The sequence below is a fragment of the Anser anser genome (genome assembly GCF_964211835.1).
Source record: "Anser anser genome assembly, contig: SUPER_W_unloc_9, whole genome shotgun sequence".
Taxonomy (NCBI): domain Eukaryota; kingdom Metazoa; phylum Chordata; class Aves; order Anseriformes; family Anatidae; genus Anser; species Anser anser.
In genome coordinates, this window is record NW_028154223.1 from 128924 (window position 1) to 148550 (window position 19627).

The 19627-nt window shown below is 49.6% G+C and overlaps 1 protein-coding gene and 1 long non-coding RNA gene across 2 annotated transcripts in view; both read left to right on the plus strand.

The window, feature by feature from the left end:
• The window catches only part of LOC310888970, a 306398-nt gene that overhangs the window by 128854 nt on the left and 157917 nt on the right, over positions 1–19627 (plus strand). The window lies entirely within an intron of this gene.
• On the plus strand, positions 494–7818 carry LOC310888972 (uncharacterized protein). The gene is made up of 2 exons (XM_083852684.1): positions 494–523; positions 3444–7818. Exon 2 carries the CDS (start codon positions 4122–4124, stop codon positions 7173–7175), a length of 3054 nt encoding a protein of 1017 aa, XP_083708810.1. The 5' UTR covers positions 494–523; positions 3444–4121; the 3' UTR covers positions 7176–7818.

The following is a 19627-nucleotide window of genomic DNA, read 5'->3' on the forward strand; positions in this document are numbered from 1 at the left end:
CAAACTGCTTAAACTGTTGTAACCCATGATTTGAGTTGCATGTTAGAAGAAGTCCTATAGCAGGAACCACTTGAACCAGAGGATGAGCCTCACAAGAAGCAGTGCAAGTGCAGCAGTGACCCAACGTGAGATGGCTTTGGCATCTGATAACTCCATGACTGTAGTGGTTTTACATGGTGTCCTGGTTCCAGTTAGGACAGAGTTAAGTAGCTCATAGTAGCTGGTAGGGTGCTATGTTTTGGATTAGGATGAGAAGAGCGCTGATAACATGCTGATGTTTTAATTGTTGCAGAGCAGTGTTTACACCAGGCCAAGGACTTTTCGGCTTCTTGCTCTGTCCTGCCAGCGAGCAGGCTGGGGGTGCAGCAGGAGCTGGGAGGGGACAGACCCAGGACAGCTGACCCAAACTGGCCAAAGGGGTATTCCATACCATCTGACGTCATGCTAAACAATATATAGGGGTGGCTGGCCGGGGTGGGGGGGCCGGCTGCTCGGGAATAGGCTGGGCATTGGTCAGCGGGTGGTGAGCAATTGCATTGTGCATCACTTGTTTCATACACATTATTATTGTTAATACTATTACCATTATCACTATTATTATTATTATTGTTATTATTATTTTCCTGTCTTAATAAACTGTCTTTATCTCAACTCACAGGCTTCACTTTCCCGTTTCTCTCCCCCATCCCAGAGAGGGAGGGGGGAGGGTGAGCGAACGGCTGTGTGGTGTTTAGCTGCAAGCCGGGTTAAACCACAACAGTCCTTTTGGCGCCCAACGTGAGGCCCGAAGGGTTGAGATATCGACAAATCTGACCAGAGTGTGTTAAACTAAAATTGGTATAAGTATTGGACCTGCTTAATAGTTGCTAGTCACGATGTTGATTGCCTTAATCTCCAGTCTGCTGTACCTGTATTCCAAATTGAGTTTTATGGTGCGTTACTTTCTGTATGTGCTCCCTGTTGCACTGTTTATCCTTTCCGGGCCCTGGTTTAAGATTGTTATGGTACTGTGCGGTGTAGCAATGGCTTATGAAATGATGAGATATCTGGTCACGACTTTAACCTGGTATTTGTACTCAGCACTGACGTCGACTCTATACTTTGGAACCCATATCTCGGAAACTATTAGCAATTACACCTATTGCCTTTTTTCGTTAGGGAGCCAATCTGTGAAGGGGACAGGGGAAGACATGTTTCCCTACCTGTTCACTCTCCCTTTCTCCTTCACCACCACCCTCTTATCCCCCGAGTTAGTTACGGTGGTTCTCCGAGATGTTGAATATCCTTGGGATACTCAGACCAGCTTGCTCTTGTTGTTATGTCTCCTGAATGCGCTTCAGATTTTGTGGAGGGTTAAACAACTACTTAGGAATCTCATCCGGAGATCTGTCTTGAGGCGGGATAGTTGCGAGTGGCAGGGAGTGTGGGAGGATATGGGCAGGTTTCTAGAGCAGTGGTCACCTCCAGTGTTTTGGACATTCACCCCTGAACAACTGCAAAATCCTAAAAAGCTGGCAGAATGCTTGAAAAAAAGGTGTCATGACTCTGGCAGTTCCAAAGTGACACAAATCACTGTAGCGTGCTGGGGTCTGGCTTGTGCCTATCGAGCTGCAATTGATGCTACTAGCAACCTAGCTCCAGCTCCTGCAGCCGTTCCAGCTCCAGCTCCTGCAGCCACTCCAGCTGCAGCTCCTGCAGCCGCTCCAGTTCCAGCTCCTGCAGCCGCTCCAGCTCCAGCTCCTGCAGCCGCTCCAGCTCCTGCAGCCGCTCCAGCTCCAGCTCCTGCAGCCGCTCCAGCTCCAGCTCCTGCAGGCACTCCAGCTCCAGCTCCTGCAGCCGCTCCAGCTCCAGCTCCTGCAGCTACTCCAGCTCCAGCTCCTGCAGCCGCTCCAGCTCCAGCTCCTGCAGCCACTCCAGCTCCAGCTCCTGCAGCCGTTCCAGTTCCAGCTCCTGCAGCCGCTCCAGCTCCTGCAGCCGCTCCAGTTCCAGCTCCTGCAGCCGCTCCAGCTCCAGCTCCTGCAGCCGCTCCAGCTCCTGCAGCCGTTCCGGCTCCTGCAGCCGCTCCAGCTCCAGCTCCTGCAGCCGCTCCAGCTCCAGCTCCTGCAGCTACTCCAGCTCCAGCTCCTGCAGCCGTTCCGGCTCCTGCAGCCGTTCCGGCTCCAGCTCCTGCAGCCGCTGCAGCTCCAGCTCCTGCAGCCGTTCCGGCTCCTGCAGCCGCTCCAGCTCCAGCACCTGCAGCCGCTCCAGCTCCAGCTCCTGCAGCCGTTCCGGCTCCTGCAGCCGCTCCAGCTGCAGCTCCTGCAGCCGCTCCAGCTCCAGCCCCTGCAGCCGCTCCAGCTCCTGCAGCTGCCCCAGCTCGTGCAGCTGCTCCCACTCCTGTGTCTGGGTCAGAGAAACGAGCTGTAGCAGTGCAAGTTGACCCCGCAGAGGGTATTCCAACCCCTGTGGCAGACCCTGTGTCTGGGTCAGAGAAACGAGCTGTAGCAGTGCAAGTTGACCCCGCAGAGGGTATTCCAACCCCTGTGGCAGACCCTGTGTCTGGGTCAGAGAAACGAGCTGTAGCAGTGCAAGTTGCCCCTGTAGACAAGGTGAAAAAATGGTATAGAGGCTCAGGTCGTTTAAAACGCAGACAGTCTTCTGCTAAGTCTGGGCGTAGTGAAGACGAGGCTGGGCCATCAAAGGTGCAGGAGACTGAAGATGAGGATGAGGATGGCGAAAAATCAACAGTAACTACCCGGACTCCATACCAGCCATCAAAGGTGCAGGAGACTGAAGATGAGGATGAGGATGTCGGAAAATCAACAGTAACTACCCGGACTCTACACCGGCCATCAAAGGTGCAGAAGACTGAAGATGAGGATGAGGATGTCGAAAAATCAACAGTAATTACCCGGACTCTATACCAGCGTGAGCTACGAGATGTGCGAAAAGATTTTGGTCGCTGTATAGGCGAGCAGCTTATCACCTGGCTGCTCCGGTGCTGGGACACGGGAGCCAATTATGTGGAATTGGAGGGCAAGGAAGCCAGGCGGCTGGGATCCCTTGCTAGGGACGCATGCATTGACAAAGCAATTGGAGATGGAGCACAATCTCGCAGCCTCTGGAGGCGTCTCCTGTCAGCTGTGAAGGAAAGGTATCCCTTCAAGGAAGAACTTGTATGTTTACCAAGCAAATGGACCACCATGGAGAAGGGAATTCAGTACCTGAGGGAATTGGCCGTACGGGAAGTAATTTATAAGGACCTAGACGACGCACAAACATCCGCAGATCCAGATGCAGTCCGGTGTACACTACCCATGTGGCGGAAGTTTGTACAGAGTGCCCCATCATCATATGCCAGCTCATTGGCAATACTAGCCTGGAAAATGGAGGAGAATCCCCCAGTGAATGAAGTGACTAAAATACTCCGGCAGTACGAAGGAAATCTCTCCTCTTCCCTAAAGGCCTGTGTCTCAGCTGTGGAGAAACTCTCTGAAGAGGTCCACCAACTTAAAGAGAATTTATCTTCCCCTCCACCTGAACGAACCAGTGTCCACCAGCTAAAAGAGAATGCTTTAGAGAAACTTTCTGAAAAGATCCACCAACTTGAAGAAAGATTATCTTCCCCTTCACCTGAACGAACCAGTGTCCACCAGCTAAAAGAGAATACCTTGGAGAAACTTTCTGAAAAGATCCACCAACTTGAAGAGAGATTATTTTCCTCCCCACCTGTACAAACCAGTGTCTCAGCTATTAGGGGTAAACGTTCATCTATGCAAGGAAGACAATATGGTGGGCACACACACCGCGCCACCCTGTGGTTTTACCTACGTGACCATGGAGAGGACATGAGAAAATGGGATGGAAAATCTACTGCGACCCTAGAGGCACGGGTACGTGAATTGCAAAGGAAAACAATTGGGAAAAAGGAGTTCTCTGAAAGGTTTGCTGCTCCAACTTCCAGCAGGCAGTCCTTTAAACACAGAAATGAAGATTCTGACCAGGACTAGAGGGGCCCTGCCTCCAGCCAGGGGGAGGAAAGGGACAATCGAGTTTATTGGACTGTGTGGATTCGATGGCCTGGCACGTCAGACGCACAGAAGTATAAGGCTTTGGTAGACACCGGTGCACAATGTACTCTAATGCCATCAAGCTATAAAGGGCCAGAGCCCATCTGTATTTATGGTGTGACGGGGGGATCCCAGCAGTTAACTGTATTGGAGGCTGAAGTGAGTCTAACCGGTAATGAGTGGCAAAAGCACCGTATTGTGACTGGCCCAGATGCTCCGTGCATCCTTGGCATAGACTATCTTAGAAGAGGATATTTCAAGGACCCAAAAGGGTTCCGCTGGGCTTTTGGCATAGCTGCTTTGGAGACAGAGGACATTAAACAGTTGTCTACCTTGCCTGGTCTCTCAGAGGATCCTTCTGTTGTGGGGTTGCTGAGGGTTGAAGAACAGCAAGTGCCGATCGCTACCACAACTGTGCACCGGCGGCAATATCGCACCAACCGAGACTCCCTGAGTCCCATCCATAAGCTAATTCGTCAACTGGAGAGCCAAGGAGTGATCAGCAAGACTCATTCACCTTTTAATAGTCCCATATGGCCAGTGCGAAAGTCTAATGGTGAGTGGAGACTAACAGTGGACTATCGTGGCCTGAACGAAGTCACGCCACCACTGAGTGCTGCAGTGCCGGACATGCTAGAACTCCAGTATGAACTGGAATCAAAGGCAGCCAAGTGGTATGCCACAATTGATATCGCTAATGCATTTTTCTCCATCCCTCTAGCAGCACAGTGCAGGCCACAGTTTGCTTTCACTTGGAGGGGAGTCCAATATACTTGGAATCGGCTGCCCCAGGGGTGGAAACACAGCCCTACCATTTGCCATGGACTGATCCAGTCTGCGCTGGAGCAGGGGGAAGCTCCTGAACACCTGCAGTACATCGATGACATCATTGTGTGGGGTGACACTGCAGAAGAAGTTTTCGAGAAAGGGAAGAAAATAGTCCAAATCCTTCTGAAGGCCGGTTTTGCCATAAAACAGAATAAAGTTAAAGGACCTGCACGAGAGATCCAGTTTTTAGGAATTAAATGGCAAGATAGACGTCGTCAAATCCCAATGGATGTGATCAACAAGATAACAGCTATGTCTCCACCAACTAGCAAAAAAGAAACACAAACTTTCCTAGGTGTCGTGGGGTTTTGGAGAATGCATATTCCAAATTACAGTCTGATTGTAAACCCGCTCTACCAAGTAACCCGTAAGAAGAATGCTTTTGAATGGGGCCCTGAGCAACGACAAGCCTTTGAACAAATTAAGCAGGAAATAGTTCATGCAGTAGCCCTCGGGCCAGTCCGAACAGGACCAGATGTAAAGAATGTGCTCTACACCGCAGCCGGGGAGAATGGTCCCACCTGGAGCCTCTGGCAGAAAGAACCTGGGGAAACTCGAGGTCGACCCCTGGGGTTTTGGAGTCGGGGATACAGAGGATCTGAAGCCCGCTATACTCCAACTGAAAAGGAGATATTGGCAGCATATGAAGGAGTTCGATCTGCTTCGGAAGTGGTCGGTACTGAAGCGCAGCTCCTCCTGGCACCCCGACTGCCGGTACTAGGCTGGATGTTCAAAGGAAGGGTCCCCTCTACGCATCATGCAACTGATGCTACATGGAGCAAGTGGGTTGCACTGATTACTCAGCGGGCTCAAATAGGAAACCCCAGTCGCCCAGGAATCTTGGAGGTGATTATGGACTGGCCAGAAGGCAAATACTTTGGGATATCATCAGAGGAGGAGGTGGTCCGTGCTGAAGAAGCCCCCCTGTACAACAAGCTACCGGAAAATGAGAAGAAATATGCCTTGTTCACTGACGGGTCCTGTCGTATTGTGGGAAAGCATCGGAGATGGAAAGCTGCTGTATGGAGTCCTACACGACGAGTTGCAGAAGCTGCTGAGGGAGAAGGTGAATCGAGTCAGTTTGCAGAAGTGAAAGCCATTCAGCTGGCTTTAGATATTGCTGAACGAGAAAAGTGGCCAGTTCTCTATCTCTATACTGATTCATGGATGGTAGCAAATGCCCTGTGGGGGTGGTTACAGCAATGGAAGCAGAACAACTGGCAGCGCAGGGGCAAGCCCATCTGGGCTGCGGCATTGTGGCAAGATATTGCTGCCCGGGTAGAGAACCTGGTTGTAAAGGTACGCCATGTAGATGCTCATGTGCCCAAGAATCGGGCTACTGAAGAACACCAAAACAACCAGCAGGTGGATCAGGCTGCTAAGATTGAAGTGGCTCAGGTGGACCTGGACTGGCAACATAAAGGTGAATTATTTATAGCCCGATGGGCCCATGACACCTCAGGCCATCAAGGTAGAGATGCAACCTACAGATGGGCTCGTGATCGAGGGGTGGACCTGACCATGGACACTATAGCACAGGTTATTCATGACTGTGAAACATGTGCTGCAATCAAGCAAGCCAAACGGTCAAAACCTCTTTGGTATGGAGGACGATGGCCGAAATATAAATATGGAGAGGCCTGGCAGATTGATTACATCACACTCCCTCAAACCCGCAACGGCAAGCGCCACGTACTTACAATGGTGGAAGCAACCACCGGATGGCTGGAAACATATCCTGTGCCCCATGCCACCGCCCGGAACACTATCCTGGGCCTTGAAAAGCAAGTCCTATGGCGACATGGCACCCCAGAGAGAATTGAGTCAGACAACGGGACTCATTTCCGAAACAACCTTATAGACACTTGGGCCAAAGAACATGGTATTGAGTGGGTGTATCACATCCCCTATCATGCACCAGCTTCTGGAAAAGTTGAACGATACAATGGACTGTTGAAGACTACACTGAAAGCAATGGGTGCTGGGACATTCAAAAATTGGGATACACATTTGGCAAAGGCCACCTGGTTAGTCAATACCAGGGGATCTGCCAACCGAGCTGGACCTGCCCAATCAAATCTGTTACGCACTGTAGAAGGGGATAAAGTTCCTGTAGTGCACGTAAGAAACATGCTGGGTAAAACAGTCTGGGCTACTCCTGCCTCAGGAAAAGGCAAACCCATTCGTGGAATTGCTTTTGCTCAGGGACCTGGATGCACTTGGTGGGTAATGCAAAAGAATGGGGAGGTCCGGTGTGTACCTCAAGGGGATTTGATACTGGGTGAGAATAGCCCATGAGTTGAATTGTAGTATGTTAATTATTATATAATAATGTATGTCATCACTACCATGATTGCTATATATCATAGATGAAAATGGTGATTAATTAGAATGTATTGGACAGAGTGTAACCTGAGCATGACATAAATGGTATGGAATAAGGGGTGGATATCTGTCCTGGTTCCAGTTAGGACAGAGTTAAGTAGCTCATAGTAGCTGGTAGGGTGCTATGTTTTGGATTAGGATGAGAAGAGCGCTGATAACATGCTGATGTTTTAATTGTTGCAGAGCAGTGTTTACACCAGGCCAAGGACTTTTCGGCTTCTCGCTCTGTCCTGCCAGCGAGCAGGCTGGGGGTGCAGCAGGAGCTGGGAGGGGACAGACCCAGGACAGCTGACCCAAACTGGCCAAAGGGGTATTCCATACCATCTGACGTCATGCTAAACAATATATAGGGGTGGCTGGCCGGGGTGGGGGGGCCGGCTGCTCGGGAATAGGCTGGGCATCGGTCAGCGGGTGGTGAGCAATTGCATTGTGCATCACTTGTTTCATACACATTATTATTGTTAATACTATTACCATTATCACTATTATTATTATTATTGTTATTATTATTTTCCTGTCTTAATAAACTGTCTTTATCTCAACTCACAGGCTTCACTTTCCCGTTTCTCTCCCCCATCCCAGAGAGGGAGGGGGGAGGGTGAGCGAACGGCTGTGTGGTGTTTAGCTGCCTGCCTGGTTAAACCACAACACATGGCAAGGTTTTGGTAGTGGGGGGCTGCAGGGGTGGCTTCTGTGACAAGAATTCAGTCAGAAAAGGGCCAGTTTCAGACAGCTCCAAAGGGACCCACCACTGCCCAGAACCGAGCCAATAAGCGATGTTGTTTGCACCTCTGAGAGCAGATTTAAGAAAAGGGAAATAAAAATGCAGCACAAAAGTGGCTGGGAGAGTGAGGAGTGAGAAACAGCCTTGCAGACACCAAGGTCAGTGAAGGAGAGGGAGGAGGTGCTCCAGGCACCAGAGCTGATGTTCCCCTGCGGCCTGTGGAGAGGACCATGTAGTGGGTTTACGTGGCAAGGTTGTGGTAGCAGGAGGCCATAGGGGTGGCTTCTGTGAGAAGAATCCAGAAGCTGCCCCATGTTACGTAAGAGATCAAGAATTCATCCATTTGCAGAAATTTTCAATTTATATAAATGTAAAATATACTCCAAACTGTCACGTAGACAGTTATATACATATTGAATGAAAGGATAAGAGATCAACCCCTTTATTATTTTTTTAAAAACCTCGTGAAAACTGCTTAGATGAGATGTGGAAAACTCCACTATAACTGAAGTGGGATACTCTGGGGCAGAAATGAGAATCACTTTTACAAAGACAATACTTACAGAACGTATATCAGGCTTACTTAACTACTTCATTGCTCTTATTCAAGCATTGAAGAATACAAATTTGAAGAAAAAATGCAAAACAAGCCAAGCAGACTGATTCAAGAGTAACTCTCAAATCCAACCCTTCTAATGTCTCATCTACAGTGGAAATTATTAGAGCTGAAAAAAACACCTCATGGGCCACCTCAGAACAAAGCACTCAGTATTATTTCAGTAGTACCCAAGGAATCATTGTGGTTTAATCCAGCAGGCAGCTAAGCACCACATAGCCGTTCACTTATTCCCCCCCAACAACAGTGGGATGGGGGAGAGAATCAGGAAAAGCAAAAGGTCGTGAGCTGAGATAAAGACAGTTTATTAGGATGTAAAATAATAATCATAAAAGAATACACAAAACTAGTGATGCACAATGCAACTGCTCACTACCTACTTAACAATGCCATGCCTGTCCCCATGCAATGACAGGCCCCCCCAGCCAACTCCCCCCAGTTTTATTGTTCAGCATGATGTCATATAGTATGGAGTATTCCTTTGGTCAGTTTGGGTCAGCTGTCCTGGTTCTGTACCCTCCTAGCTTCTCGTGCACCCCCAGCCTTCTAGCAGGGTGGTATGAGAAGCAGAAAAGTCCTTGACTTAGTGTAAGCACTGTTCTGAAACAACCAAAACATCAGCATGTTATCAGCATTATTCTCATCCTAAATCCAAAACGCAGCACTATGCCAGCTACTAGGAAGAAAATTAACTCTATCCCAGCCAAAACCAGGACAGTAATAAATAAGACTACATCAGACCTCCTCAATAAGACCACAACTCATCAAAATCAACACTTTTAGAGTACACCACTGTTTTTACTCCAATTGCTAGTTAAGATTGAACTAGTGGCCATGCAGCTACACTTCTTATTCAACTCCTTGCACAGAAGTACCTTCATACAGATTGTGCATGCAGCTGTTTGAAGCACCATCATTAAAGAATTAAACCCCCAGCTAACCCACCTTGCTATAGGAATTAATACATCAACAGAGCCAGGCCATTTGAACAATGGGTTTCCCACAAATACATTGTATGTCCTAGAAATTCAAGAAATACAACAATCATACATTCAAATTAGGAGAACTCAGCCCCTGTAGTGGGTTTACGTGGCAAGGTTTTGGTAGCAGGGGGCCATAGGGGTGGCTTCTGTGAGAAGAATCTAGAAGCCACCCCATGTTATGTAAGGGCCCCGCTGCTGACCAGAGCTGAGCCAATAAGTGACGTTGTTTGCACCTCTGTGAGAGCATATTTAAGACAGGAAAACAAAATGCTGTCTCACAGCAGCTGGGAGAGTGAGAGGAGTAAGAAACACCCTTGCAGGCACCAAGGTGTTGTGGTTTAACCCGGCTGGCAGCTAAACACCACACAGCCGTTCACTCACAATACTCTTTTCTCTCAGTTTAAGCTGCAGGTCTTTGCTCAGCCATGCCGGTCACCCACCTCCTCTGCTCAATTTCTTCTGCTGGGGGATGGAGAGCTCTTGCACTCTCAGAAGGGTGTCCTTAAAGAGCTGCCAGCTCTGTTCCGTTCCTATGCCCTTAAGGACAGTTTCCCGGGGGATCCCAGCCACTAATTCCTTGAGCAGACGGAAGCATCCTCTCCTGAAGTTCAGGGTTCGGACTCTGCTTTTTGCCAGACCCATATTCCTCAAGATCACAAACTCCACCAGGGCATGGTCGCTACAGCCCAGGCAGCCTCCAATCTTAACCTCTCTAATGCTCTCTTCCGCATTGGTGAGCACCAGGTCTAGTAAGGCGTCACCTCGGGTCAGTCCGTCTATTACCTGGACCAGGAAGTTATCCTCAACAGACTCCAGGGATCTCCTGGATTGTCTGGAATCTGCCATGCCACTACCCCAGCAGATATCCAGGTGGTTGAAATCCCCCATCGGGACAAGAGCTTGTGAGTGTGACAGTTCTTGCAGCTGAAGCAAGAAGGCCTCGTCAACAGACTCCCCCTGATCAGGTGGCCTGTAGCAGACCCCAACCACTAGATGTCTTTTACCGGACCGATCCTTGATTTTCACCCACAAGCTCTTGACCTGGTCATGGCTGTTTCTCAGGCACAGCTCTTCACAATCTATTCACTTCCTAACATAGAGGGTGTCCTGGTTCCAGTTAGGACAGAGTTAATTTTTCCTCATTGTTGTGGTTTAACCCGGCTGGCAGCTAAACACCACACAGCCGTTCGCTCACCCTCCCCCCTCCCTCTCTGGGATGGGGGAGAGAAACGGGAAAGTGAAGCCTGTGAGTTGAGATAAAGACAGTTTATTAAGACAGGAAAATAATAATAACAATAATAATAATAATAGTGATAATGGTAATAGTATTAACAATAATAATGTGTATGAAACAAGTGATGCACAATGCAATTGCTCACCACCCGCTGACCGATGCCCAGCCTATTCCCGAGCAGCCGGCCCCCCCACCCCAGCCAGCCACCCCTATATATTGTTTAGCATGACGTCAGATGGTATGGAATACCCCTTTGGCCAGTTTGGGTCAGCTGTCCTGGGTCTGTCCCCTCCCAGCTCCTGCTGCACCCCCAGCCTGCTCGCTGGCAGGACAGAGCAAGAAGCCGAAAAGTCCTTGGCCTGGTGTAAACACTGCTCTGCAACAATTAAAACATCAGCATGTTATCAGCGCTCTTCTCACCCTAATCCAAAACATAGCACCCTACCAGCTACTATGAGGGAAAATTAACTCTGTCCTAACTGGAACCAGGACAGGGCCCCACTCGAAATAGTTTCTCTTTCGAGTCACTCGATACAGATGACTCACAAACTGACTATAGCCTGGAACATGCATTCTCCAGAATCCCACAAGGCCTAGGAAAGCTTGCGTTTCTTTTTTGCTAGTTGGCGGAGACATTGCTGTTATTTTATTGATCACATCTATCGGAATATGGCGACGTCCATCCTGCCATTTTACCCCCAAGAACTGGATTTCCTGTGCAGGTCCCTTGACCTTACTCTGTTTAATGGCAAAACCAGCTTTCAGGAGAATTTGGATTACTTTCTTCCCTTTCTCAAAAACTTCCTCTGCTGTGTTGCCCCACACGAGGATGTCATCAGTGTACTGCAGGTGTTCAGGAGCTCCCCCTTGTTCCAGTGCAGACTGGCAAATAGTAGGGCTGTGTTTCCACCCCTGGGGCAGTCGATTCCAGGTGTATTGGACACCCCTCCAACTGAATGCAAACTGCGGCCTGCATGCTGCTGCTAGAGGGATGGAGAAAAATGCATTAGCGATATCAATTGTGGCATACCACTTGGCTGCCTTTGATTCCAGTTCATACTGGAGTTCTAGCATGTCCGGTACTGCAGCACTCAGTGGTGGCGTGACTTCGTTCAGGCCACGATAGTCCACCGTTAGCCTCCACTCGCCATTAGACTTTCGCGCTGGCCATATGGGACTATTAAAGGGTGAGCGAGTCTTGCTGATCACTCCTTGACTCTCCAGCCGATGAACCAACTCATGGATGGGAATCAGGGAGTCTCGGTTGGTGCGATATTGCCGCCGGTGCACCGTTGTGGTAGCGATTGGTACCTGCTGTTCTTCAACCTTCAGCAATCCTACAACGAAGGGTCTTCTGAAAGGCCCGGCAGGGTAGACAGCTGCCTAATCTTCTCTGTGCTCAAAGCAGCTATGCCAAAAGCCCACCGGTACCCTTTTGGATCCTTGAAGTACCCTCTCTTGAGGTAGTCTATGCCAAGGATGCATGGAGCCTCGGGGCCAGTCACAATGGGATGCTTTTGCCACTCATTCCCAGTTAGACTCACTTCAGCTTCCAATACAGTTAATTGCTGAGATCCCCCTGTCACTCCAGAGATACAGATGGGTTCTGTCCCTTGGTAGCCTGATGGCATTAAGGTACATTGTGCGCCAGCGTCCACTAAAGCTTTGTATTCTTGTGGTTCCGATGCCAGGCCATCGGATCCACACAGTCCAATAAATTCGGTTATCCCTCTCCTCTACCTGGCCAGAGGCAGGGCCCCTCTAGTCCTGGTTGGAGTATCTGCCACTTAATTTTTGCAAATGAGAAGCAGAGGTCCCTTCATCAGGGTCAAGAATAACATCAGCCCTTCTACTGCCTCTGGGGAACTGCCCAACAGAAACTGGAGCAGCATTTTTCTTAGGAGCCCCTCTTCTTGCTGCTGTATTTCCTTTCAGTTCACGTACACGAGCATCTAGGGTTGAAGTAGGTACACCATCCCATTTCCTTATATCTTCCCCGTGGTCACGCAGATAAAACCACAAGGTGCCACGTGGTGTGCGTCTTGGATACTCTCTCTCTCGAGCAGGAAAATACTGATTCTTAGTGGCTGAAATATCACTCCATCTGGATGAGGAGGGATATGCTCGTTCTACGAGGTGGTCAAGTCTTTCGGACAGTTTCTCCACAGCTGAGACACAGGCCTGTAGCAGAGCAGAGAGGTTGTCTTCATATTTTTGAAGCTGGCAGGATACAGCATACACTGTTGGTCCCATCCCCTCATCCCAATGAATTCCTGCCAGTGTACTGGCATGTGATGATGGTGCATTCCGCACAAATTTACGCCACATGGATGTTATGCACTGGACTTCATCGGGATCTTGAGGTGTCTGGGCATTGTCCAAATCACTATAAATCATCTCCAGCACAGCTAATTCCCGTAGATGCTGGAGACCTTTATCCATGGTGGCCCACTTGCCTACTTGATATACAATATCTTCCTTATGGGGATACCTTTCTTTCACAGCTGCCAGGAGTCGCCTCCAGAGGCTGAGAACCTGTGTCCCTCTCCCAATTACTTTGTCAATGACCCTTTCTCTAGAGAGGGATCCCAGCTGTTTGGCTTCATTGCCTTCTAATTGTTGGCTATTGGCCCCAGTGTCCCAGCATCAAAGCAGCCAGGTGAGGATGTGTTCACCTGGGTGTCGACCATAATCCTTTCGTATTTCTCGCAACTCACTCAGGGATAGGGATCGAGTGGTTTCTGATTCCTTTATGATTACCATCTCTTCTTCCTGCTGTTTTTGTGATGGCTCTGCTTTAGAGGTGCCTGCCTTTTCCCGTTTTCCCTCTTTCTTAGGAGAGGCTTCTTCCCTTACTAAATGAGCTGACTTCCATTTCCATTGTTTTGACTTGACTATGGGGACGACTGATAACATAGTCAGTTGGTCCTCTGAGGTGGTCACAGCGTGTGTTATCTGGTCATCAGATTCAGAGACCTCCTCCCCCCCTTGAGGGTGCTGGGTGGTGTTAAATAGTGTTTGATAGGAGTAAGCCAGGACCCAGCACAGTGCTGCAAGCTGTCATTCTCCAGCATTGTCAGGGTCAGGGCATACGACTCTCAGATATTCTACCAGGTTTTTAGGATTTTTCACTTGTTCAGGGGTGAAGTTCAAAACTATTGGAGGAGACACCTGTGACGGGTACCTGCCTATATCCTCCCACACACCTTGCCACCCGACTGTCTCGAGGCAAATTCCTGGGTAAGCTTTCTAAAGAATCGATTAACCTTAGAGAGAAGAGGAAACCCATTACTCAGAGTTAGCAATAGAAGTATATGGGTTACACATGGATATTCAAAGTACTCAAAAACTGTTGTAATTAGCCCACTGTGAAAGAAGGAGGTACCATTCCTGATATTATTCATAAACTGACTTCCAGATGAGGAAAGGAAGGCAGTGTAATTCTGAATAGTCTCTAAAAGACAGTTTCCATGAGACCCAAATGATAACAGTGCAGAGCCTGAATGCCAGATTAAACTCAAGGCCAGTGCTTGACAGCACAGCGAAATAAAAAGAAACTAACACAAATTTTAACGCATTCTCTGATCGCATATGGAGGAGAAAGGAGAACATGACACTGATTACATGAGACATGATCTAACAGGAAAATATTAACAGGACACTGAACATGGTGACTAGCAAGGAAGTGTGTTAGTTGTAAGAGTTTTAATCAATTCTATTGTTATCTCAACCCTTTGAGCCCCGCGTTGGGCGCCAAAAAGGACTGTGGTGGTTTTACCTTTTTAGGTAGTTGAACTCCACCACAACCACTCTCTCACTCCTCCTCCTCAGAAGAGGAGGGGAAGAAGAAAAGGAAAGAAACAACTCATGGATTGAGATAAGGATAATTAATTAAAGGAAAGATAATTGTTAAGGAAAAAATATTATTAACTGAATAATTTAACTAAAGGGAAAAAAGGGAAAGGGGAAAAAAGAAAACAAACAAGCAAAGGCTGTGTGGAATTGCAGAGGAAAGAAATTGCACTCTACTTCCCACAAATGAGCGATGCTTGACCATGTCCTTGAAGCAGGGCCTCAACACACGTAGCCGGTCTTTGGGAGGACAGATGTTTTCGCAACGAGAGCCCACCCCTCCCCTCTTCCTCCATTTTCCACCTTTTATTGCTGAGTGTGACATCGTATGGTACGGAATATCCCTTTGGTTGGTTTAGGTCAGCTGCCCTGGTGATGTTCCTTCCTCACTTTTTTGCCCACCCCCAGCCTGCTGACTCTGGGGGGGGGTTAGAGGGAGTCCTGATGCGGTGCCAGCACTGCTCAGCAGCAGACACAACACTGGTGTGATACCAGTGCTGTTCTAGCTACAAGTGCAGAGCACAGCACTGTATGGGATGCTGCAAGGAAAGTTAACTCCATCCCAGCCAGACCCAGTACAGCTGAGCGTCTGCCTCTTCTCGCAGATAACCAGTGATAGGACTAGAGGGAATGGCCTCAAGTTGCGCCAGGGGAGATTTAGGTTGGAAATCAGGAGAAATTTCTTCTCAGAACGAGTAGTCAGGCATTGGAACGGGTTGCCCGGGGAGGTGGTGGCGTCACCGTCCCTGGGGGTGTTCAAGGAGAGGTTGGACGTGGTGCTTAGGGACATGGTTTCGTGAGCGATATTGGTGGTAGGGTAATGGTTGGACCAGATGATCTTGGAGGTCTTTTCCAACCTTAATGTTTCTATGTGTGTTTGGTTTCCACTGCAGGTTTCCTGATGATACTAAACTGGGTGGTGCTGTTGACTCTCTGGAGGGATGAGAGGCCTTGCAGGGGGATCTAGATATATTGCAGCACTGAGCAATCAAAAAAGGTGAATGCCGGGTTCTGCAACTGGGATGGAGTAATGCTAGACACAGGTACAGACTGGGAGACGAGTGGATAGAGAACAGCTCGGCAGAAAGGGATCTGGGGGGTGCTTGTTAACAGTAGGCTCAACATGAGTCAGCAGTGTGCCCTGGCAGCCAAGAGGGCAAACTGCGTTTTGGGATTAGCCAGCCAGTCAAGAGAGGTGATTCTCCCTCTGTATTTAGTGTTGGTACAGCCTTACCTTGAATACTGTGTACAGTTCTCATCTCCACAATATAAAAAGGATATTAAGATTCTTGAATGCATCCAGAGGAGGGAAACAAAGCTGATAAAAGGGCTGGAAGGCATGTCCTATGAGTAGAGGCTGAGGACATTTGGCTTATCTACTTGCCGAGGTGATCGGCTCCAGGGCAGACGCGTTCTGCAGTGAAGCGGGGGATCGAGGTGGGCAGGGCTTTTTTTCCAGCATCGAGGCAGCCGAGGGAGCCACCAGGGCCTGGCAGCCCTCGTGAGGGAGGCTGACGAGGCGTGGGCGGAGCCAGCAGCACCCCCTCCCTGGCTGTACAAACGCAGCCCCTAGGGAGCGTGAGTGACCAGGATGGGCAAACAGGGCATGGCACATCACTCAGGGCGTGGCGTGGCAGTGCGCGTGGGCAGGGCAAGCAGGGAGGGCGCCCTCACCACTCTTCTCCAACGGTCTTTCCCAATGGTGCTTGTAACCTGCTTGTGAAGAGCCCGGCCATGGTATCCACGAGGCAGAAAACCATGGTCTCCGCATCTCTTGCGGCCTCTCCAGACACAGTCACCGATGTGGCTACCCAGACAGAGGTTCGGGGGAACACGTGGCCGTCCAGGTCTTGCTGCAGGGTGTACCCGAGTCTTCTGTTGGCGTCCGACAGCAGCAGCGGTGGGTATGCCTGTGGGAGGTGTGCCCAGGTTGAAGAATTTGTTCAGCCTGGTGGCGGAGCTTCGGGAGGAGGTGAGTAGGCTAAGGAGCATCAAGGAGTCAGAGAGGGAAATTGACTGGTGGAAGCATACTCTACCCTCCCTGAGACAGACTCATGAGCCTACCACAACAGAAGTGTCTCCTGCTACACAGAAGACAAAAGTTTCCCCATCCCGCCAGGCAGTAGGAGGGGACCTAGGCCAAGGGAGGGAATGGAAGCAGGTTCCTGCTCGGGGTGGTAGGCGAGCCCTGTCCCTGCCCACCTCACCTTCCCATCTACCCTTATATAACAGGTATGAGGCTCTAGAACATGACAGTCAAAACAACGATGTAGACGAAAGCCCATCCCGGTTGGAGAGGGTGACTAAGGCAAGGCAACCTACCCCATCGCTACATCTTCTGTCAAGAAACAAAGAAGGGTTATTTTCATGGGGGACTCCCTTCTGAAAGGGACAGAGGGCCCAATATGCCGACCGGACCCAACCCACAGGGAAGTCTGTTGCCTCCCTGGGGCTCGGGTAAGAGACATTGCCAGGAAAGTCAAGCGCCTGGTACGGCCCACCGACTACTACCCGCTACTGTTTTTTCAGGCTGGTAATGACGAAGTAGCAAGGAGAAGCCCGGGAGCGATCAAAAGGGACTTTAGGGCTTTGGGGCGACTGGTTAAAGGATCATGGGAACAGGTTGTGTTTGCCTCTGTCTTTCCGATAGGAGGGATCAGTGTTGACAAGCAGACTCGTCTTATTAACACGTGGCTTCGGGACTGGTGCAACCGGCAGAATTTCGGGTTTGTTGATCATGGGAAGGTCTATGCGACGCTGGGGCTGCTGGCCCCAGATGGGATGCACCTCTCTCAGAGGGGAAAAAAGATTTTTGCCCAGGAGTTAGTGGGGCTGATAGATAGGGCTTTAAACTAGAGTCGAAGGGGGAAAGGGATAAAACCAGGCCTGACGGTGATAAGCTGAGGGATCGTGCGCTAGACTCAGAGGAATTGTGTGCAAGTGAGGTCCTTCGGTCGGCTCCACAAGGTGCTGCGTGTAGGGAGGCGCATTTGAAGTGCTTCTACACAAACGCACGCAGTATGAGGAATAAAATGGATGAGCTAGAAGTCTTGGCCCAGTCCCACAGCTACGACATCATCGGCATAAGCGAAACCTCGTGGGATGAGTCCTGTGGCTGGTGTGTTGCAATAGATGGTTACAGGCTCTTCAAGAGGTACAGGCAGGGTACGCAAGGTGGCAGGGTGGCAATGTATGTGAAGCATGGGCTGGACTGTGTGGAACTTGAAGTTGGCGATGGCAAAGTTGAGAGCCTCTGGGTAAGGATTAAGGGACGAACAAATAAAGGGGATGTCACTGTGGGAGTCTATTACAGACCACCCGGCCAGGATGACGACGCCGATAAATTAGTCTTTGAGGAACTAAGAGATGCCTCGAGATCAACTGCCCTTGTCCTTATGGGGGACTTCAACTTGCCAGACGTCAACTGGGATCACCACACGGCCGACACGAGCAGGTCCAGGAGGTTCCTAAAGCACCTCGATGATGACTTCTTGGTGCAGGTGCTAAGGGAGCCAACTAGGAAAGGTGCCCTCCTAGATCTGTTGCTGGAGAACAGAGAGGGTTTTGTGGGGGACATGGCAACTGGCAGCTGTCTTGGTCATAGTGACCATGAAGCAGCTGAGTTTAAATTTTTGTTGATAGGAGGAAAACTGCCACCAAAACTTCAGCCCTGGATATGGGGAGAGCAGACTTCAGGCTGCTCAGGGAAGTAGTCAGCAAGGTCCCCTTGGAAACTGCTTTTGAAGGCATTGGCGTCCATCAGTGCTGGTCAGTCTTTAAGTACTGCCTCCTAAAAGCACAGAATCAGGCAATTCCAAAATATCGGAAGTCAAGCAGGTGGGGCAGAAGGCCAGCCTGGCTGACCAGGGATCTTCTACTGGAGCTTACGCAGAAAAAGAAAATGTATGGCTGCTGGAAGCAGGGTCAGGCAACGAGGAAGGAATACAGGGACACTGTTCGCGTTTGTAGGGAGAAAATTTGCGCGGCCAAAGCCCAGCTAGAGTTGAAGCTGGCCAGGTCTGTGGGAGACAATGAAAAGTGTTTTTTTAAATATGTGAACAGAAAAAGGAGGACCAGAGAAAACATAGGTCCACTACTTGATGGGGAAGGTCACCTCACAGACAAGGACATAGGCAAAGCGGAGACGTTTAATGCCTTCTTTGCCTCCGTCTTCAATGCTGATGATGGGCTTCAGGACCCCGGGTGCCCTGAGCTAGTGGACCATGACGGTGGGAATGATAAACTCCCAACCGACCCTGAACGTGTGCGGGATTTGCTGATCTACCTGGTTCCATACAAGTCCATGGGTCCGGATGGGATTCATCCCAGGGTGCTTAGAGAGCTGGCTGATGTCATCGCGGGACCTCTCTCAATTATTTTCCAATGGTCTTGGGAATCTGGAGAGGTCCCAGTTGACTGGAAGCTGGCAAATGTTGTGCCAGTTTTCAAGAAGGGCAAGAAAGAAGACCCTGGTAACTACAGGCCTGTCAGTCTCACATCAGTGCCTGGTAAAATTATGGAGAAGATTATCCTGGGAGTTATTGAAGCGCACCTGGGGGACAATGCAGTCATTGGTCCCAGCCAGCATGGGTTCACGAGGGGTAGGTCCTGTTTGACTAACTCGATTTCCATTTATGATAAGATCACCCATCTAATCAATTAAGGGAAACCAGCTGATGTGATCTGTTTGGACTTCAGCAAAGCTTTTGACACAGTCTCCCATAGGATTCTACTGGACAGAATGTCCAGCATACAGCTAAACAAAAACATCATCCGATGGGTGAGCAATTGGCTGACAGACGGGGCTCAAAGGGTTGTGGTAAATGGGGCCACATCTGGCTGGCGGATGGTCACTAGTGGGGTCCCCCAAGGCTCCATTTTAGGGCCAGTCCTCTTCACTGTTTTTATAAACAATTTGGATGTAGGACTAGAAGGTGTTTTGAGCAAATTTGCTGA

Excerpts from the sequence above, each read along its gene's own strand:
- LOC310888972 (XM_083852684.1), top strand. The coding sequence starts at position 4,122 with ATGCCATCAAGCTATAAAGGGCCAGAGCCCATCTGTATTTATGGTGTG.